This window comes from Epinephelus lanceolatus, chromosome 4, assembly GCF_041903045.1.
Source record: "Epinephelus lanceolatus isolate andai-2023 chromosome 4, ASM4190304v1, whole genome shotgun sequence".
Lineage (NCBI taxonomy): Eukaryota > Metazoa > Chordata > Actinopteri > Perciformes > Serranidae > Epinephelus > Epinephelus lanceolatus.
The window spans coordinates 43,817,912-43,840,180 of NC_135737.1; the positions used below are offsets into that span (position 1 = coordinate 43,817,912).

Sequence of the window (22,269 nt, forward strand, 5' to 3'; positions counted from 1 at the left end):
TAGGTGGTAAAACTCTTTTTATAGATATATAAATACAGTAATATCACTGTCCAGTGAAATCTCTATGTATTTGAAATTTCAAGTATTACAACTATCAATGTCGATTATGTTTGAAGAAAAAAAAATGTTGGGATTGTGCGTTTCTGCAAATCACAAATTTCAGTTTCACTTTCCAAAGTAACGTATCTGACGGTGGTCAGAATGAGAGTGTGTGTGGTGGTAGCTGATGACTAGTGTCCCTCTGTATTATTCTGTGTCCCTCTCTAAATTCATAGGTCTTTGCAGGTCTGTAAATGCAACGCAGGTGGAGCTTTCCATTAGTTCTTTTTCTCCTCAGCAGCAGTTGCTGACTCGTGGGGTGGGCAACTGCTCTGTCGATCCGTTAAAAGCTGATCAGGGGTCTCATTGATAAAAATTATGCATAAAATGAGGTCTGAAAGAGGCGTACGCCACTTCCCACGGAAAAGTTGTGATCCATAAAAACAGACTTGATGGAAGAAACTTTGACCCATGCTTGCAAACAGTTTAGAGACAGGAAATTGGCGACACAAATGTTGGCATTTGTTCAAACGTACATTTTTAGTGTGGATCCTACACACTGTTTTATAAATGAAACCCCAGATCAGAGAGGAGCAGCTGCTGTGAGTGAATGCACACTTTTGAGTTTCACTTTCAGTGCGCCTGACGTCCTGCTGCTCTGTCTCTGCTCCAAATACCATCTGCGCTCTGACAGTGAGGTGCTATAAATAACCAAATACAATAAATATTCCAACAGCTCTCCTGATGAACTGCCCAGCTCCAAAAATAGAAAATCTATTTGTGGCAGCAGATGTTTTAATCGTGGCAGGCCGCCACAAATAAATGAATGTGTGGGAAACCCTGGCGGTGGATCGCATGACACAGTGACATAAGGAAGTTACGACGGGCCCCAGCGCACACTATCGTGCATGTATTGTCTTGACACGAATAGAGACTTGACATTGGACAACATCAACATACCCAGAAATCATCACTGCAGATTCGACAACAATATCACAGAAAGGAAGAAAATGATCTTTTAATTGAATAGATTTTAAAGTATATTTATAGATTTTATTTTGTTATGTTTGTTAACTGCTGATTATTTTTTGAAAAAAAAAGTATTCAAAAAACATGACGCAGATGAGTTTCCCTTTTTGAGGACATTTATAGCAAATGGCACCTTTGGCATCTTTGAACACAGGTATATTTCCAAGGTGGCAATCTGAGTCACTTGCAAGGGCCCATTCGCTCTATGGGCCCCTCCACCCCAGGGGCCCCAGTGCAATCGCACTGCCTGCACTGTCTATATTTATGTCACTGGCATGACACCTTGGTGAGATCCCTACAAAGCTGCGGACCACTCTTCAAGATCGACAAACAATAAAACCGTTTTGTTTTCAGTGGCTTTTTAGGCATCAAACATGGGCGTTTTCAGCAACACATCTTTGTTTTTTGTTTTTTCTTACCAGAGATAGTACCACGAAAAACAGTTGTAATTTCCTGAGACATTGCTGCATTTCCAGCCAGGAATGAGCTACCAAAACCTGGTGTTTTAAGCCAAAACGTGATCTTTTCCTAACCATAACCAAGTGGTTTTTGCTCCTAAAACTAACCACACATTGACCATAGCCTTGCTGATCAGTAAAAGGAGTTTCAACATAGCTGCTACATTATAACGCATCATGCATCCATGGCAAAACCTACAATGCTCATAGCGATTGTGTTGTTTTTCTTCATTATCTCCAATCCTCAAATACATCTTGACATTTAATTTAATTTTCCCATTTACTGATACTTAGCAGTAACTCACACATCATGACATTTTCCATTAAACAGGCCGTAAATAAAGTGGAAACTGACCTTTAAAAGAGGTTTTCAATAAGAAAACTAATTTATGGTTGAATCACAAAGCAAAGCCAACGTTATCAGCATCAATCATGTGCTGCTGCTGAACACATGATATTCTCCTAATCAATCCATCTGGTTTAAGCCCTCAGTAAAACGCTGGCGTTGAAGTCCATTACTGGCAGTCTCTTGATGCCAATTAGCGCTCATCAATTCAGCCATTACAACAGCACACAGCTACTTATCATGATGGATCCTCCCGCAGCGAGGAGACACACTTCAGGGAGTGTCAGACAATAGATCCCGACAAAACACGTGTAGATTTATAGTCCTGTGAGATGCGGAGTATTTATCCAGGTCCCTGGAAGGGCTCAGGGTATGGAGATGCTCTGAACGGGCCCATGTATCATCCTCAGTGGGGAGGGCGAGGGTCATAAATCATGGAGTTATTCATTACAGAGCACCCACACATCGTTGACACAGAGAAACTGCAGTGCTTCATTCTGCAATCACAGGAATGAAAGGTGATTTAATGGACGCACTTGGTGTAAAGTCAATAACCTGGATATGACCGATGTATGAAGAGATACATCGCTGGGACACTTCCAGATTGGACAGCGTTAAAGATCACCAGTTAAACTGTTGTAGAAGGAGCGGACAGGACAGGAACTTGTCAATATCTCAACTGTTTATGGAAACATCTGTTTCTGGTCTCGAACACCCGTCTCCACCCAACAATGGGAGTTTCCCACCTTATCTCCAGCTCTGAGCAGATCTGCTGCAGACGCATCATTCTCATATTAAACAGACAGCTGGCCGGGGGCGGTTAATGAGACCAGAGAGATGCCGTACCCTAACCACCACGCAGAGAAATTAACCACACCTCAAAACACTAAATCCTTTATTTAGACTGGGGAGGCTTTACGTGAAAGATGTTTGGATGAGATGGGATTTTACTGGCATGTCTCAGTGTTGCTCAACGACATAACAGGACTCAATGTTTGTCAGTTAATCTCCTCTTCACTGTCCAGAAATGTAGTTAGCAGAGAGTCATGTTGATGACGTACGGTACTGTACACACATTCTTTCCCTTCACCCGTTAAAGCTCTCGTCTCCGCAGGTGGCCTGGGTAAACTCTGGTTTTAACTTGTGAGGCCTTCAAAGGTCACGGTCTCCCTGGTGATCAGTCATCACAGGAGCTGATCGGGTAAGGTGACAGGGAAGGTGAACCCATGGGTGATGGAGGCTGAGCTCTCTGGGGATCAGCTTTCCCCGCAGCAGGGAGGGTGGTCTCTCTGACACTGGAAATTTAGTTTAAAGACTATAAAGCTTGGTTTTAATGAGGGGATGCAAACGAGCTACTCTGAGGCAGAGGTGGGACCAAGTCATTGTTTTGCAAGTCACAAGTCTTTGCACTCAAGTCCTGAGTCAAGGCAAACAAGTCCCAAGTCGAGTCCAAGTCCAATTTTACCTACAGAGTCATAAAATAAATTTTCAAATACGATGTTGTGTTTTTTAAAAGTACAAGTAGTATTTATTTGTTACAGAAAGTATTTTTTCCAGCGGATGTCTTAGTTACAACATGATTGAGCTAACTGGAGTAGTTTCATGTCGTATCCGACAACGGGAGGCTTTTAACAGATGGCGTCCTGATGTTAGCTTTGCTGCTAGTGTTAGCTGTCCCTGTCAGCTGCAGCCACTGATGCTTTCTAGACATCGTGATTTCCCAAAACTGAATAAATACCACACATAGCAACACAAAACTGCTTTGCTAGCTCAGTCATGTTGTAACTAAGATATCCGCTGGAAAAAATATTTTTTTCACGGACCGTTTAATGAGTTATTACCACAGACACCGCTAACGGCTAACAGCTAACGGTTAGCCCAGCTAAACGTGCACACAGAAATAGTAATGTTTGTTCAATCATTGTGTTTATAGACTTTACAAACATCGGATTAGTCTAAACGGTGATACAGTGATGTGAAAAATGTGAGATATATATATGTATATGTATATATAGCTAAAAGCTCTGCTGGTTTTCTACCCGGAAGTATTTGTAAACAACAAGGCAATTCCCTCTATAGTCCAGCCGGACGGACGGATGAGTCATGGCCTTGTAAAAGATTATGTTTGTTTCTTTTAGTTGGCGAGAATGCGTCGCCGCAAACGCCACAAACATCCACTAACTTTGATGGAGTTTTCTGCGAGCGCGGCTGAGCCATTTTGTACCGCTACACGTGTTTCTAATGGGACCATGTTAACTAGCACAAGAGTTCAGCGAGCCACCGAAGGACCGCCCTGTGGATTTACTATTAGTTCTGCAACGTAGGGAGTTTTTTTAAACTCTGAAATTGTATCCGCCCATCTAAACACAAAATCAGGGAGAAAGACATCAGTCTTTAGTTAAGCAAAGCGTCTATAGACTGACTTGTGAGTCTAGAGCAAGTGGGACTGATCTTAATCATAAAGAGTGGTGCTGACGTTGTACTTTCATATGTTCTCTCTTCTTGTGCGCTGAGGTAACCTGCCAATCAAAGTGATTTCATTCACTGACAGGCTTCGCCGTCACTGATTCAACATGCTGAATCAGCGGGAAAAAGCCAAAAGGAGCCAACAAGGGGGGCAGACGGTCACTGACAGCTCAACGTTGACCAACAGCCAACCGTCAGCTTGGTGTATCAGGGACTTTAGGGGCAGTAGTAGTGTGTAGGTGTAGTGTGGACAAGTTTTAGGTTTAAAACAAAAACGTATTAGTGTGGATGTAGCCTCAATAGTACTGTTAATTCAACCCCTTCCCTCTTAATTGCCAACATCATTTAATCACCATGCCTGCAGTTTTTAATGCAAGGCTTCTGTTAAAATATCTTGCTCTCAAACCCAGTCCTAGATACCCTCCGTATCTTCTCAGACTTCCAGAGCCACAGAGGACATGATACAACTGTTTTCACCAGCTGTGTATGAGAAGTAAATTAAACTGAATGTGTAAAAATGGTGGAGTGCCCCTTTAACTTAAGGAGGCAAATGCTCCTTGAATACAGTTTTACTAGAACTTTAAATAACCCTTCAGAGACGGCATGGCTCAACTTCTATTAGTGACAGAAAGCTTCTTCATGAGACACTGGTTTTCACTGTGTAATGAAACAGGCACGTAAATGACTTTGGTACAGAGTTCTTGTATCGTGATGTGAAGGTTGTGACTGTAATTAGCTTATGTACTCTTTATGTGTCCTAAAGGAAGATGCTGATACACAACATCACTGCAGGGATGACTGTAAAAGCAGCAGTCGAGCAACTTCAAATAACAAACATCACTCCTATGACCCAATCACCAGCAGCTCATTAATCATTAACTGTGTGTTTCATGTGCAGCAGTAAGATATCAGCGCCACATCTGGCACATCCATGTGTTAGCTTCAGTTATTTAAATCACACCAGTATCTCTTCTTCATCTCTTCCTTCATAAGAACCCTCTGACCTGGGATAAGCATGTCAGGATTCTTCCAAGAACCAGCGGCACAAGATTCTTAGAGGCTGCGCTCAGCAAAACCAGCTGCGGTCGAAACTGAGATCTGTTTAATCAGCGGCTGAGCTTCAAACGCTTTCCAACAGGAAAATATGACAAAGTGCCATTTTCTTAATTATAAAGAAGTCATACAGGAAAGGACAGGCAGTGTTGGTAAGAAGGACTGGCTTCACAGAGAGGAGGATGAGTGTGTGTGCACGTGTGATGTGAAACCCCCCCAGGTAATCAGTCAGATTGATTCGCTGACCACAGTCACAGAGGACAATTTCACCCCGAACACTCTGGCAGGAGTGATTCGTCCAATCACCACCTTCATCTCAGTGAGTGCACTCTGAGCATTATTGCAACAGCAGCATCTTTCAGCCTCGCTCTGAGCTCCAGAGTGGCTCCACTTTAACCAAGAAACATCCAAACATAAACCAGGAACACGTTTTAAACGTGCTACAGTGAAGGATCTGTGGGCTGTCGTTCATTACGTCATGTTATCGCCCCTTCTATCTGCAGAGAGCTGTCTATATGGCACACCTTCAGGAGTGAGGACACGTTAAGACCATCACTTCCTCCCCACAAGGACGCTATAACTGATAAAAGTGCAGGGACACTAAGTGGATTATAGACACATACTGTAATGCAAACAAGAATTGATACACATTGAGTCAAGGTTAAAATCTATATATAGTGTGTGTCAGTCAGCAAAATTAAAAACACAACAGAATTCCTCAGTATTTTACCCTTAAATGTACACTATAAAAAATACCGTTATACATTCAAAAAACTGGAAGCAGAAAATGTTTGGCATTAGCTCAATGAATTACGTCAACGATAGATTGATTATCAATCTGCTTAATTAGTAGAGGGTAAATTGGCTATCAGTCAACCAATCAATTAACTAATGGTTTCAGCACTAAACATGAACACTAATCAATGCACCGTGTTTTTCAGACATCAGACATTTTAAATGATAATTCTGTTAATGTTATATATCGGAAGGAAATCAAGTCGGCCGAGTCAGTGATCTCTTTTAAGTCCATTCTTTCAACACACTTTTCTGATTTTACTTGAGTTTTAACTTCATTTAAACTGTCTCTTATGTCCTCTGTTTTTATAAAGTGTTGTAATCAGTTCTTTTAAAATCTGCTATTTTCATGATTTGTCTTATTTGTACTGAGAAGTTCTGAAAAGCAACTAGTCATGGAAACAGCTGCAAAGCAAGTTTCTCGCACACAAATGAAACTCTGCAAGGACACAGTTCATGTCAGGTACAATGAGGCCTTACACAAGAAAAGAAGCAGAATATCACATGTTAATATGGTAATGACAATTTTGTTCCCACACCAACCATTTAGTGTTGCCTGAACCCGACCATGTGCACGTGTTGTACTGACGTAGTGCTTTTATTTTGAAAGAGACTGTATGTAAACAGTAAATTCCCTGTGAAAACTGAAGCGTATTTTGAAAACAGACAATGCATGTAACAGGAAGATGTTGACTTGGCATCCCAGAACGTACCTAGGGTACCTTGTGCGTCATATCTCGACGTGGAAAGTCCATGACCCAATGTCAATATGTGACGAGGTCGGAGAGGGAATGTGTTGGCATTTCTACTAAAAAAAACACTTAGTATTAGAGTCTGGCTTTGAAGAGAGCACAGACAAGTTTCAGTTCGGTTTCAAATTGTAAGGTTTTACCGAACGTTTGGTCACGGACTCTTCACTATGAGAATGACGTCCAAGGCACCCTGGGTGTGTTGGTTGTTGACGTTCTGGGACACCATGTCAACTTTCGTCTGTTTTCAAAGTACACTTCCATTTCACTGGAAATGTACATTTTGCATACAGTCTCTTTCAAAATAAGACCAGGAATTAAAATTTTTCCTTCAACGACAAACTCATGTGGTTACGTTTAGCCAACACACACGTGGTTGTGTTTAGGAAAAAAGAACAGGGTTTGGCTTAACATATCCAGGTAGAAGTTGGTGTTTGTTGGACCCTTCCTCCAAGTCCTACTCAGACTTTCGCCCCGTTAACTTACGTTTGTGTCCAGTTGCTTTCCCCTAACGCTGCTGGGTGCTGTTAAAGAATTATGGTGCTCATGCAGAAATGAAAGGACTACTTTTTTTGCCAGACGCCGGAAGTCACTGACCGAGCGCCAGTATTCGACATGAGTTGTGTGAGAATCTGTAGATCGATGTTTTGCTTTACTATTTCCTATCATTGAAAATGGTCCCCAATCAATCAGTGGATCAATATGTCAATATCAATATGTGCCATTTTCCATGGAGGCATGCGAAAAAAGTTATCTTCACAAATTCAAAGTAACACGGCATGACTAACTAAAGACTAAAGTCTTCAAATAGATTCCAAAAATAAGCATTTAAATAAGGAATTTTCTGATCCTGTGTCACAGTGGACTGTATTAAAAGATAACAGAAAAATAATGGAAAGTGAAAAAAAAAAAATGGAGCTTTAATCAGAGAGCTTTTAGTTATTTAATATAAGAGCCGACAAGACTGATCATTGTAAACCTTTGTGAGTCTTCCTTCAGGACCACTCAGGCCAAGCAGCGTTAATGCCAAATCGTGCCTCAAGGGTACTGTGGCATTCAGAGGAGAAGCGGTTAGCAGCCCCGGTCTGTTCAACCTATCTGACGTGTGTGTGTGGACCAAATATTCCATCATTTCTCTAATAACATCTCTGTGTTGTTTTTCCTTCACTCTGGTATGACCACATTAAATCTTTCCAGTGTGTCGGCTTAGCCTCAAGTACATTTCCCAGAAGATTAGATCAGAGGAACCCGAGGTGGTCAGAGCGAAAACGCTTCACATACTACCAGGGTGAGTTCATGCGGAGTCAGGAGGAGAGTTTGTTCAAGTGTTCTTACACTTATGGTGATACGACAAAGACGTGCTGTTATATAAATACATGCTCGTAACACTGGCTCTGTGGAGCGGCACATCGCGGCTGCTGTCACGTTATTCGCTCGGCCTCATGCTGCCTGTCAGAAGCTGTGAAAACATGTTTCATCTAATGTTCGCATGTTCACAGGACTCCTGTCATCCATCAGAGTACACAGAAAAAAAGAAACTGAATGAATACTGGTTTTGTATGCAGCACTGCAAAGGCTTTTTTTTCTTTGATGAGGTTTCCATTGGTTATCATCAGTCACGCCAAATATCTACTTCTGTTTGCTCCAAACTAACCAGAATCATGAACCACATCAGCATTTCTGTGGAGTTTTTCTGGAAAAATCTACCAGATTCTGAGGCCTGTGGACGGCAAAGGTTTATGTTTTGAATCTGCTTCGTTGGAGCATGTAGTGCGCTAACTTGCTGTGTGTTATTTCAGTCTCTTAAAGAGTGGAAATCTACCAGCAGAGATCATCTTAGCTCGCCTGGTTCCAGACCGCATCTTGGTGTCGCGTTCACTGAAGGCTCTTTTCTGTGTTTGGAAAACAACTAAGCCAATCAGAGCTCCTGCATCAGAGAAATAATAACTCCTAAACTGACAGTTATTTCTTTTATCGACATGACAAACTTTAACTTCCTGCTGCAACCACTACTGCTATTCACTCATTCGTTCATTTCTTGTAACCCTTTATCCTGTTAGTGATCACGGGGGGCTGGAGCCTATCCCAGCTGACACTGGACAGGTCACCAGACTATCACAGGGCTGACACATAGAGACAGACAACCATTCACACTCACATTCACACCTACGGACAATTTAGAGTCACCAGTTAACCTGCATGTCTTTGGACTGTGGGAGGAAGCCGGAGCACCTGGAGGAAACCCACGCTCTGCACAGAGGATTTGAACCAGGAACCTTCTTGCTGTGAGGTGACAACACTAACCGCTGCACCGCCACGTAACACTACTGCTAACTACCTCTATTCAACTGAACTAGACAAATATGTTCGTAACTACTGTTTGATCCCTCTGTCCGAACAGGAATCTGCAAAAATTATACGGTAACAATTCTGTCTTTTTTTAAGGCTTCATATCCGGTACGCCCTCAGTTTGAAGAAGCAGGCTGGAGTCTGACACAGAAGCTAAGTAATGGGGGCGTCGGTGGCTTAGTGGTAGAGCAGGCGCCCCATGTACAAGGCTGTTGCCGCAGCGGCCCGGGCTCGACTCCAGCCTGTGGCCCTTTGCTGCATGTCACTCCCTCTCCCCCTTCACGCTTGTCTATCCTATCCATTAAAGGCTAAAAATGCCCAAAAAATATCTTTGAAAAAAAAAAAAAAAAAAGAAGCTAAGTAATGTACTGCTGTGGAGGGGTCAGCGACAAAAGGTATTTTAGCCACCTATAATAATCAATATCAGTTTAAGTGTACACTATATTGAGAGTATTTTCACTGCTTCATTTATTGTCAGACAGCTCATTCTGACAGGAAAGCCATTAACAGCTTCAGTTCCCATCTATGCTCTCGTCAAAGCCAGACTCCATTGAAAAAAACAGAAATTTAAGCTCATTTAACACAGGAGCTGCTGGTCTACTGCTACTTTGATCAGTTAGTTAGTTTGTGTTATTGTGTGAGTTTGGTGACAACTTTAAAAAAGGCCAAAGTCACACAATAACACAAACAAAGTAACTTTGAGAGGCAGCAGTAGACCAGCAGCTCCTGTGTTCAGTGAGCTTAAATCACTGTTTTTCTCAATGGAGTCTGGCTTTGAAGAGATTGTGTAAAGGCTTAATTTTCCCGTTGGAAACCACTGTCTGACATTAAGGTGAAGCAGTGAAAATACTCTCAATATAGCGTTCACTTAAACTGACACTGATTTTTTTAAGTTGCTGAAAACACATTTTGTTGCTGTCCCCTCCACAGCTGTAGATTGCTTTGCATCCATGTCAGACTCCAGCCTGCTTCTCCAAACTGGGGCGTGCCGACTGACATCTACTCTATGCAATACACTATCTATGGAAAAGTACTCCATAAAACCCCACTCTGAAAATCTCAAAAATCTGAACTATCCTTTTAACAGGTAATCTAAAAGGTTCAATTTGGTGTTATGAAGCTTTCCACTTGATACCATGATGAGAGTCGTGCACATACCAGCAACAGCTGAGGAAATCAGACTTCCTGAGTCCTGACTGTGATTCAAATAGCAGAAAATCACTGTAATACCCTGAAGCTATATATTTATGAACCTCCGCTACACTTCGCTCCACACATCCTGTCAGCCAAAATGCATTCTCCTCGCCAAGCCTCTGCAGTTACTGCAACTTTTTATTTACTCCCAGCTAACCAGGAGGAAAAACTTTGGTGACTTTACTGCTGTGCGCAACAAACAAAGGCGTCCCCTCTAAACCACCAGAATGAGACGTCACTAAAGCGCAGAGGAGCTGCAGACAAAAGGAATGCCCAAAACTGTGGCTGACGGTTGCTATGGAAAACTGATGGTTTACAGCCTCAGCAAAGGCCAGGGAGTCAAACCCACCAGTTAATCAATGACTGCCTTTCGCAGAGCCAGGGGCCATCAAACACAGACGCACATACCAGAGGGAGATACGGGTCTGAAAGGAGTGCACAGGGGAGGAGGATGAGAGGTCGAACCCTGCATTCCCATCATGTGGGAATAAGTGTCTGAACAAATAAAAGGTTGGAAGAAATGACTTGGAAGAAGTGATCACATGTTCAAAGCAGTCTGACGCCAGCGAGGTGCCACGATGGAGGATATCTGGAGACAGTGGTTGCTCCTGGGCAGCTGTTTCACACACATGCTTTTGAATTTATGTTGTGCAGCTAATTCAGCCAGACTGTGGGTCACAGAGAGAAATCCAGTGAGTAGATTGTGTCCCACCATCGTAGTTTGTTGTGATCAGAACATTACATATGGAATAAAAAAAGTACATTTTGCATCTTGTTGGTGAAGTTTGGAAATAATCTCTCATTCCTGATGCTGGAATATATATATTTTTTGAGAATTAACTTCCAAAATCACCAGCAAACCCTGAGGTCGTAATTGACATTTACCACATCAGAGCTTGATTAAGATTAAGGTCCGAACAAAATGTTTTTTCACTGTTTTTAATCGCGTTAATCGCAAGCTGCTATTTTGGCCCTTCAACACACCCTTACTTGTAGTCAAGTCTCTGCAGCAGCTTCCTGCTTTTGCACTACTGAATGGCTCACTTCACTTTAAAAGACTCCCGGACGGATCATTTGACAAGTCAAAAGTAATGTGCACCTTTTGTTAAACAGAATTAAAATATCACTAAAACACTTCAGGTTTGAGCTACGACTGCCTGCGAGCTGAGCACACAGGTGCAGCTAATCAGACCGATGTCAGCAGGCAACCATTGCCAAAGCCGGCAAAACACTATTTTGGAGTTAGTGAAACGCCACAGAAACAAGATCGAAGATGTTAACTACATCCATTCATCCATCCAGGCCAGGTCAAGGGGGCAGCAGGCCAAGCAAAGCACCCCAGATATGTAATCCCTCCAGTATGTTCTGGGTCTGCCCCGGGGCCTCCTACCAGTGGGACGTGCCTGGAACACCTCTAACAGGAGGCCTGATCAGATGTTGAACCACCTCAACTGATCCCTTTCGATGTGAAGGAGCAGCGGCTCTACTCCGAGCTGCCTCTGGAAGTCCTCACCCTATCTCTAAGGCGGGTTAGGAGGGTTGGGACGTAGATGGACCAGTACATCAAAAGCTTCGCCTCCCAGCTCAGCTCCCTCTTCACCACGACGGTCCAGCGCAGCACCTGCATCACTGCAGACACCGCGTCAAACCGCCGACAGATCTTTCAAAAAGAATGGTCAAAACTAAAGCAGCAGAAGCCAAGATGTCATGACTTTAGTCCCTGGTATGGGTCGAGCCTTCAAAAACCCTGAATCCTACACTACCCAGAATGCAACTGGTGAGCATCTTTCAATAAGCTCCTCTCAGAGCCACAGGAGGCTTCATCCAGCTCATTTCACAGTCTGAGTCCTCCTGACGACTTTGTGTAAAAAATCTGCGGCGGGCCCCTTTAACACACTTAATCAGATCCCTCCTCTCTCAGCATCCACATCACACACACACCAGATGCAGCATCCAGCAGGCTGGCAGCTGCTGTCTGTGGCGGACGCTCATCACAGTAACGTGTCGTTACCGCTTGTCCGAACAGATGTTCCCCCCACCCTCACTCCCCCCCTCCTCCTTTTGTCAGAGCGACTAAAGCCGATCTCCTGCTGTTAAACATGCTCCCACAGGCAGATGGCTCCAGGCCTGATCATCAATACTTATTAAACCAAACTATGTGATCCAGTTTAGAGGCGGACTGATGCTCTAAGTGGCCTCATTTGATTTTTCTTTTCTTTATGTGTGACACCAATCAGTTGTGTCAGGCTCAGATTATTATTGTAAATGTCTGACACCATTATGGAGAGGATCCTGACAGAGATAGACCTTTGTGTTAAAGAGTATGATCCTTTTTGTGTGACTCGAAACAGCCCTGAGATTGCCATCGCCAAACCCACCAGACTCCATTTAAAAAAACAGTAATTTTAGTGTGTACAAACCAGCATTATTTTCACATCTAACTGGATAAATAAGGGGTTATTTCAAACCAAACCAGAGCTGATGATTGGTGGAACAGTAGAAAAACAAACTGAAGCAGCTTTTGTGAGTTTAATTTTGTTTTTGTGGACTTTTAATGAAGTGTGTTTTATGGTGACAAAATTACTGTTTATTTAAATGGAGTCTGGGGGGTTTGGTGATGGCGATTTCAAGGCTGTTCCTGGTTTAACAAACAGGATCTCACTGTTAGGGCGCGTTCACACCAGGATAGCCCGGGGGACTCGGTTGGATTGGGCGAACCTTTATTTGGTTCGGTTCACTTTCACACTGCACCAAACCGCCTGGACAACGTCACGCAGTTACAACAGCTGCTCAGTCTCCTTCAGTCTGACATCGCCTCCATTGAAGGCGATTTACAAGGGGGAGGGAATTTGATTTTTCCCTAACCAATCAGTAGAGATCAACGACTCACCCAGAATCTGACATCACTAGTATCCATGCCTCGGGGGTGCCGAAAACAAGCGAGCATTGCCCGTTTAAAATGCCTCCGTCGTCGTGCACACCCAGCTGCATCGCCATTAAATCCAGTTTAGCAGCTTCCTAAATTTGGTCCTCCATTAACGCGAGTAATGGCAAAATACCTCGATAGCATCATCAATGTGGTCTGTAGGATCTGTAGCGGTCGCCATTGTTGCTATCCTCACCAGTTCAGCGTGGCGCTGATTGGCTAATTGCTAGACCTGCCCCCACCCCCGGCGTTCACTGGTACTTCCATCTTTTGGATGAGATAAATTGCAAATTCACTGCCAGACCAGAGATGCAAGCCTACTCAGTTGAGTGGGCGGGGTCTTTGGTCTGGAACCAGGCTAAGCATTTCCATTATTTTGTCGGACACTTAGAATAACAACCTCAGCCAGTCAGGGGCAGACACGTACATAGACGATGCACAATTGCCCCACGTGGTTACGTTGCAGCCTGTTTTGCTGCTGCCAGCCGCTGTGGTCTCACTCAATACTGGACCCATTTCAAAAACTGTTGCTGCCATTCGTCACTTGGACACAAAACATGAGAAAAGAGGGTCCAGGTTGAAAAATACTTAGGTTACCCTTTAATATCCTGAGTTGAGGTTTCAGGACTGGTGAGAGAAAAAATTGAATCAGGGAATCCCCAATCTGAGTAGGTCAGCATGGCCCTGATAATAAGTACATTTTATACTATTTAACTGTAACAAACGCCCAAATTTGGACATGATGTTAAAAAACAGCCACATGTGTTGGTATTTCTGGGCATGGATGTGAGCAAGGACACGTTGCAGTGCACTAATCAAAATGTGTTGAGAGAAATAGGGATAAGAAGAGTTGTGTTGTCTTTTGTTAAGCTACTCCACAGGTTACATTCATGAATACATATTAACAGTTTAGAAAATCAGATATGTAGAGCAGTGTGGAATTCAGTGAAACACAACCACAACCTGGTGGACTCAAGGCTCTGATACACTTGTAGTATCTAACCAGTGTCTCATCTGGACACATCGCCTTGACCTCAGTGTAGTCAGAGGATGTTCGGTCACAGACTGTGTCAACAACAACACGCAGGAACACACACACTGACCCTGCGTATGCACACCAGCTGCTGCCATCTCCTTCCTCTCCTCTCCCTGCGCCGAGATGCCCCAGTCATCCCTCACACGTCTGACCTGTGCTCCGGCCCGCTGGGAGCCCACATCACATTCACAGTAGCCTCATGACTGTTTGCAGAGGGGCTTCTCTCTGACTCCCCACATCCTTTCTTTACAACGGGGGTCAACACAATGTGTCAGACATGACAGATGTTGAGGAGGTGTGGTAGAGGACAGAGAATGGCCACACTTGTAGAGTGATGTGATGTGATGTGGAACAATGTGCCCAGCGAGAAGGCCCTGGTTTTGTGCTGCTCACTGAGGCAGACTGGGAGCTTCAGTGCAAGAGAACTCATGAACCCCGAGGCCTCTGAATAAGCAGTATGCATGAAAGGAAAGCTCAATTCTATTCCAGTTAGCAGTCCTGGTTAGGTCACATTGGCAACCAGGAATAGCAGTGTAACAGTAGACAGACACAGTGAGGTCTAGTCATGCCAGGCTGAATGGGGGGTATCTGCAGACCTGGCAGACTTGTATATGTTTGTAGTCTATAAACAGAACTCACATGGAGGCAGGGGGAAGTAAGCCTGGGGACTGAGTGGCTGGAGACAGCAACGTGAAAGCAGGTGTTCAAGTTGCATGTGTAATGTGACAGACCGAACTCCATTCAAAACTCTCGGCGTTTTAAGGTTTCCTTGCATTTCGGCAACATGAAAATGCGTTAAAGTGTGATTTAAACACCTCGGTAGTGTTAAAAGGCTATTTTTAAAAATTCGGCATGAAAAATAAAACGGAACAACTCTTAATGTAAATAAAATCTGAACTTTTATCACAGCTAGCCAGCGCCCACAACGGTACATTTCAGCGTTCGAGCAAGTTGTGATAACAGGCAACACCACAATAAAAGTAGATTTTTTCAAACCTTGAGCGAGTAATGATTACAATATGTATGCCGAATTAAAAAGAGGCTCAAAGTTAGTCATGGAAAGCTGTAAGATAAGTTCTATTAAGTGTAGTTTAACAATAGGAGAGGATAATGTTAGAGTTGACAAATTTTTAAACGGAGTTTGGCGAAGGTGTGTTTTAACTGCACAAACTCGAAAAAAGACAGAGAAAGCAACGTAAATATATGTGTTCTCCACATTAGTGACTACTGCCCACATTGTGCTAGCTTGTAGATGCAGTTTACTCTGTCACTTGTCTTCCCACAGTCCGGCTACAACTAATTACAAGCCCTGCAAGTGCTGAAAGCAAACACCACCACAACCACCGCCGACTCGAAACCACCAGAAAGCCATATAACTCGCACACAGCAAAAGCAAAAGCAACTTACTTTAACTCCAATGAATGAAACTCCTGTGTCCCTCCGCTGTTCTCATCGCTTCTGCTCCTTTAAATCAAACCACGTGTTTTTCCTCCGTGTCTCAGAATAATTGTGGAACAACAGGAGCGTTTTTATGAGGTTTTGTCCCGACGCGCTTTTGTTATGATAATCCCCAAAAGCCCATAGACTCTAATATATGCTGCAGATATCTGAGGGTTCACAAAGGGAGCTGTCTGCTTGCCCACTTGTTAAAACACGGGCTCATCCACTGGTGCGTTGGTATATCCCAGTTCATTCAAACCAGTGCGGGAGTTTACAGTCATTGTAGTGTGTGTCCATTGTCTCCGTCCCCGCGGCTCATGGAGTGAAGACGCTGTCTCACAGTACCGGGACTCCTGCAGGAGACAGCTGGCTCACAGTCATGTCTCTGCCCGGGCTGTCAGAGGGAAGGACTGAGGGAGAAACCAGAGGAGGAGGAGGAGGAGCAGGAGGAAGAAAAGAAGGTGGAGATCCTGAGTCACAGCTGTGCAATGAGAAAGAGACGGAGAGAGGAGGAAGAGGAGGAGGAGGAGGAGGAGGACGACTCCCACTGGGTGACACACATCTTAATCTACACTAGAGGAACCCATCTGATCAACAACGTTTATAGATTCATCCATCATGTTAATGTCAGACTGAGTTTATTGTTTTGTTTTACTTTATACCTGCCGGGTCAATAAAGTTGATTTGAATTGACAGAGAGCCAGAGGAAGGTGTGTCCCTCTCATATCACACTGATATCACTTTATTAAAACAACAAAGGTGAAGCCTCAGGTATGTCCAGTATGTGAAGGTCATAAACACACATTAGGGACTGTTCTCTGTTTATCAGAGCAGTGGGGTGTGATGTTTTTGGTTTGTTTTTGAGCCTCCTCAAAGCGACACACATATTTTTCCTTAAGCCTTCCTGAGTGCCTGGCAGAAAATGCACCACCCTCCCTCCACAATTAATTAGTTATTAATTTTTTAAGACGTACTCTTTGGTGTTTGAAAGTAAAAAGCTGAAGACAAAATCCTGGAGTTGAAAAAAGCCTCGGTTTTTCACTAATTTTTCACAAATTCTAAGTTTTAAATGAGACCTCAAATAAAATGATTTTAATTTTTTCTTAAAAACTAGTATTTTAAGTTTAGATTTGTTTATTTATTTATTTATTTTTTTTCTGACGGAGGCGTTCGTGCACATGTCCAGAGAAAATTGAACGACAGTTTCTGTTTTTACAGTTTCTGACTGATAAATGGTGTAATTTAGGTGATTTTGCATCTTTTCTTTAGAAATTGGCGGTAAAATAACTACAAAATACAACCATTTAAATCTATACCACCCTCTCCTAAGCCAAAATAAAAAAACATAAGTCACTCCCCTGCACTTTTACATACCTCCTCCTTTTTGCACCACCCCTCCTCCCTCATAAGTAGCAAACAGTCCCTTACGCCACTTTCCAGCTGTACAATAAAACCACTATCATCTGACTTTTAAATGTAATGGGAAAGGTTACAATCCGTATTCACACCCTGTCAAATGACTCTGTAGTGGTAGTATTTATCAGCTGCTGCTCTGATCGGCATTGATGATAAATTGACTGCACTTGTATAGCGCCTTTCTAGTCTTCCGACCACTCAAAGTACTTTTACACTACATCACAGTCACACACTGGAGGCCGAGACTAGCATATATGGTGCCACCTGCTACTCAGTAACCATTCACTCACTCCCACACAGTGTTGGAACAGCCATCAGGAGCAATTTGGGGTTCAGTATCTTGCCCAAGGATACTTCAACATGCAGACTGGAGGAGCCGGGGATCAAACCCCCTGATCTTCCAATTGGTGGGCGACCCACTCTACCTCTGAGCCACAGCCGCGCCTTGATGGAAACACAACACTTGGGTGAACGTGTTAATTTTAGCTCCTTTACCGGCAAGATGCAATGACACGCCACCACACAAACCATCCTCCTCCACCCAAGCAGCGCTTGAACATCGATTCAAATGAGTCTGAACCCAATAAGTAAGAGATGTACAAAAAGGCGAAACTGCTGTAAAGTTTTCACTGGCCTCCATGCTGCTTTCTACTGTTTACTAACCTGTTTTGCGCCCTGTCTGTGATGTCGAACATGATGCACACAAAAAAATCCCACACCGACAGAAAGGCAGGTTTACTGTCAATGGGAAAGTCTTAAGCCTATTTTATGCCGGTGTCTTCCAGCCACATTATTAATTTATGTTACATATCATATTGCCAAAACAGGACTTCAGAATGAGAACAGGCTAATTTTTTACAGGCTGAGTCATTCCCCTAATGACGAGTAAATGAACTTGATGTGTGAGAGTGTACCTTTAAAAATTTCAAAAATAATCAATGAGTTACACATGTTTAATTAGCCCACCTTATAAACCTAGTGTCAGATACTGAATGGTACCAATCGTGTCGTGGGTTATTACAACTCTACTCCCAGTTTGAAAACCAGCTCGTCTTTATGTCCTCAGTTAACGTTGAGATTTTGACCCGAGCCTCCTCTTCCCCTCGTGCTCCTCCTGATAGGCTGAATCAAGTCGACCAACCTTTATCCCTTTAAATCATCAGCTCATCGTGCTTTGAACAAACTGGCTTAGTTTTTACATGCCCCTTTATTGTGTGGATTCCCCTCCCCCGCCTCTTCTGATTTATGTTGTAAATCCAGGCAGATTGCTGCTAAAAACTATCTGCGCTCATTTTTCCTTTTGTAACAATACTGACTTGTTGCTGCTTGATTTCATACTAACTGTAACGCTGACAAGTCGAAGCCAACAACCAGAACAACAAAAACACTGCAGGCATCAGATCACCTGTGACACACACCAGCGTGTAGTCATAGCTCACTATGATGCATCCTCTGGACTTTACCTCAGTTGTCTTGTACAGACATTATTACTCACATAATGTACACAACTCAGGGGAGTGGTCAGATGTTGTGTAACCAATCGTGTCTGATCCACTTCCTGCTGTAAAATTAGATCTGTATCAGCCTTCATCATCATCAAAGGAAGCAATACCACCTTGTCAACGGTCGACTTTCATGACGACTTCAGCTCTTCCCACTGTCATTAACTCTTCCAGGACGCTCCCTGTGAACTCGGGTTTACCCTCATTCTTCCACCTGAAACCCCCTCTGGGGCTGAAGTGGGATCTGTGTGTGGCAGAGGGGCAGTATAAATAGCCCTGTGTCCCTGCTCAGGTTACTCAGCCACAGCCCAGGTTGAAATACCAGAAGACAGAGGGACACACTGACGACACACATGTTCTTCTCCACATACGTCACAAAGTCACACAGGAGCTGCAGTGAACATTTAAAGGAGGTATCAGTGTGTATTGTCTGTGCTGTAGGTGAGGACCCATCGGAGAATGAGAGATAACACCACAGTGTGTGATGACACAGCAGCTCAGAGGGAAGTTCACTTCCTGTGAGTAATGATGAGTAGTGTCGCTTTAACTCAGTCTGGTAACACGGCGTGCTCCCTCCGAGGCTCTGATGCAAACCTCGATGAATTTCCATGACTGAGCTGAATCAGTTACACGGTTACAGTTTTACTTCCTCTCTGATTTGTTTAAGCAGCACTCAGCAGGGTTATGATGCAAATGTTGGACAGAGAGACAGAGAGCTCGCCCACCTGACTGAGAGCTGGTATAAGAACCATCTCCAGCCTGGTGACGAGAGATCAACATTCTGTATCAGTCCGGACTTGATGCCTCCCGAAACACTTCCCAGAAATTAAAAATCCAATCAGGGCCAATCAGAGATCTGCACCATTGTTGATAACGTAGTTGACGACATAAAATGCAGGCCGCAGCTTGCAGAACAGTAATGGCAGCTCCCGAAGCAGCAAGTGCTACTCTAACATTAATACACACAGCAATAAGTGAAGTTATTGCAGAAATAGAGTCAATAACAACAGTTAAACAAGAACAACAGCATGCACTCGTAGAGTTTCTCAGAGGAAAAGACATTTTCACTATTCTTTCGACTGGATTTGGCAAAAGCTTGATTCATTAACTTGCTTCATTGGTGATGAAGATGTTCCCTGTGTTTTGTTACAGTGACTGGCTGAACCACTTTGTCTATTAAGGCGAGTAGTCCCGCCCACTGAAAGTGTCCAGACTCACAGACTTTGCGGGCACGTTCCCGTACTTTCTGCAGACTTCGGAGAGTCCCCGAAGGGCGCAGACTTCAGCAGACCTCACTGACTGTATTGCCCATAACTCATTGCAGTATGGTCATGCAGGGTCAGATGAGCAGACAGAATGTGACAGCCGTTGCAATGATTGTAAGCCTTGCTGGAACGTTTTCATGGCAACAAATAAAACAGTCTCGAGGCCTGTGTATCAGCGGCTTGTGGTCTACGCCCTCGCAGACTTTACGTGATGACAGTGAACTCATCGCAGTATGTACGACTGAAGTCCAAGCAAGCTCAGTCCTCAAGTCCAGAGGGTGAACATTTGGATTCAGTCTTTGCAGTGGGTTCAAATGCAACTTTCTGGCCTGGACACAGGCAACAGGAGGGGACGCATTTGATCTGATTTCACTTTGTTGTCTTAAAAAACTCTGAAATTGCATCCCAGGATGTCAACTACACACATAAATACATTTAAACAAATAACAAAATCATACACATCCCAACTGACAAATAAGCTCCTTAACCTGCTCAGTTGAGCCTGTGGGACTCTAAATCTTCTGTGTGATGGCAAAAGCTTCTTCAAATCATGTGTGAGAGGGGTCGGACGTAATATTACCAGCCAGAGAAAACATATTTTTAGGATACGCAGTTTGGAAACTTGACTCAAGCACTTGAACCACAGCCTTTGAGCAGATACGCAGCAGTCTAGTTTTAAGCTGAACAGCAACAGAAAGACAACTGTCCCATGCACTGACTCCATACTGCACTCTGTATTATAGATCAGAAAAACAGTAACAAGATCTATTTGTTTGCCCCAAATGACCTCAGCCTCCAAAAATAAATATGTTGTTGCACCTTACTACTAATGTGATCGAAATGTGCACTCCAGGACAAAGCAGCATCCACATCAGTGCCTGAATATGTCAGGTGTGTGCCTCTAAACAGAACAGGCTCTATCCCTGCTCATCTAACAACACTGCAATGAGAGTAAGAACCAATGTAGAGTATACGTTCTGCTTTATTTTTCTTTACTGATACATTTGCAAAATTCCCTTATGCTCCCATCAAAAAGTCCATAATCAGCCAAATCTCTCTAGTTCTATTATCTTGTGTCTGTTGAGGCATCTCGGCCCTCGCCTCCCTCCTTTACCTTTAAAGCAATCCTGTACCATTTAAATGCCAATCCCAGGGGGTGATTTTCGTAAACTCGTCCAGTCTAAGAGCCACCCAGGCTGAGGCAGATTGAAAATCAATTCATCTCTCCCTCTGGTTTCTTCAATACGTGTGCATGCCTGAGCACAGCAAAGCTCGCTCTGTTAACTCATTAACACAGGAACCTCAGGCTGTTCTTAAATCGATGTCTATTTAAAAGCACAGACTGTGCATTTTATCGAACAGACCTGCTGGCTCGGACGCTGCGTTTTCATTGACCAGGTGCACAGCTGATGGATGGATCGCTTACAGTAACCGAGATCGTACACATCAGCAGGCAGGTAAAATTATAGCCCACACATGCTTTAACGTCCGGTCATTGGTTTCCGTTAATGGTTTTTCTACAGCGGAGAAAATCCACATCTTTAAATGAGCTTATTTCAATTTCAATTTCAATTGTCCCTCGTATTTGAAACAGTTTTTGACTCTGTGTTATTGCTCATATCCACTCAGACATATGCAACATCCCTTTGTCTTTGTCCCCAGAATTTTCAAAGAAGTTGGCTGAAGGTCACCACGATACAAAGCTCCGTCCGACTGCAATCATCTTCCTCTTTCCTTCAGATCTGTTAGCTCTTTCTGCTGCTTCAGCACTTCTTTATATTCTCAGAACAACTTGCTCATGTTTTAAAGTCATCGTACTGAGAACTGCTACGTAACTATTCGAGGTCATGGTTTCCAGTTTTTCTTGTATAACAGCCGAGGGCAGGGGGTGATGTCTGTATCTGTGTTTGCAGTGTATGTTTGTTGGGAGGGATCCCCTTGAAAATGAGGTGCTACACGTGAAGGTGCTATCCTGGGACAGACGAGCTGCTTCCTACCTTGTGACAGGCGGGTGGGCTGTGTGACCTGCAGCCCATCTATCGCACAGAGGTTTCCACAGGGGTGCAGCGTGATGACCCCTGACCTGTTCTCTATGTAGCAGTGCTGGGCGCCCACTCCGGGGCCCTGGATGCTGATGTCCATGGGGCCATGACCCAGTGTGGTCCGACCTGAAGGGAGGAAGAGTTAGAACAACACCTGATGAGGA

At 43.7% G+C, this 22,269-nt stretch overlaps 1 protein-coding gene across 7 annotated transcripts in view; it reads right to left on the reverse strand.

Annotated features, from left to right (window-relative positions):
• The window catches only part of phldb1b (pleckstrin homology-like domain, family B, member 1b), a 120,198-nt gene that overhangs the window by 89,089 nt on the left and 8,840 nt on the right, over positions 1 to 22,269 (reverse strand). For all 7 annotated transcript variants that reach the window (XM_078167329.1, XM_078167328.1, XM_078167332.1 and 4 more), the window contains exon 4: positions 22,061 to 22,231. In XM_078167329.1, the coding sequence (XP_078023455.1) occupies positions 22,061 to 22,231 (171 nt within the window). The remainder of the gene's footprint in view (positions 1 to 22,060; positions 22,232 to 22,269) is intronic.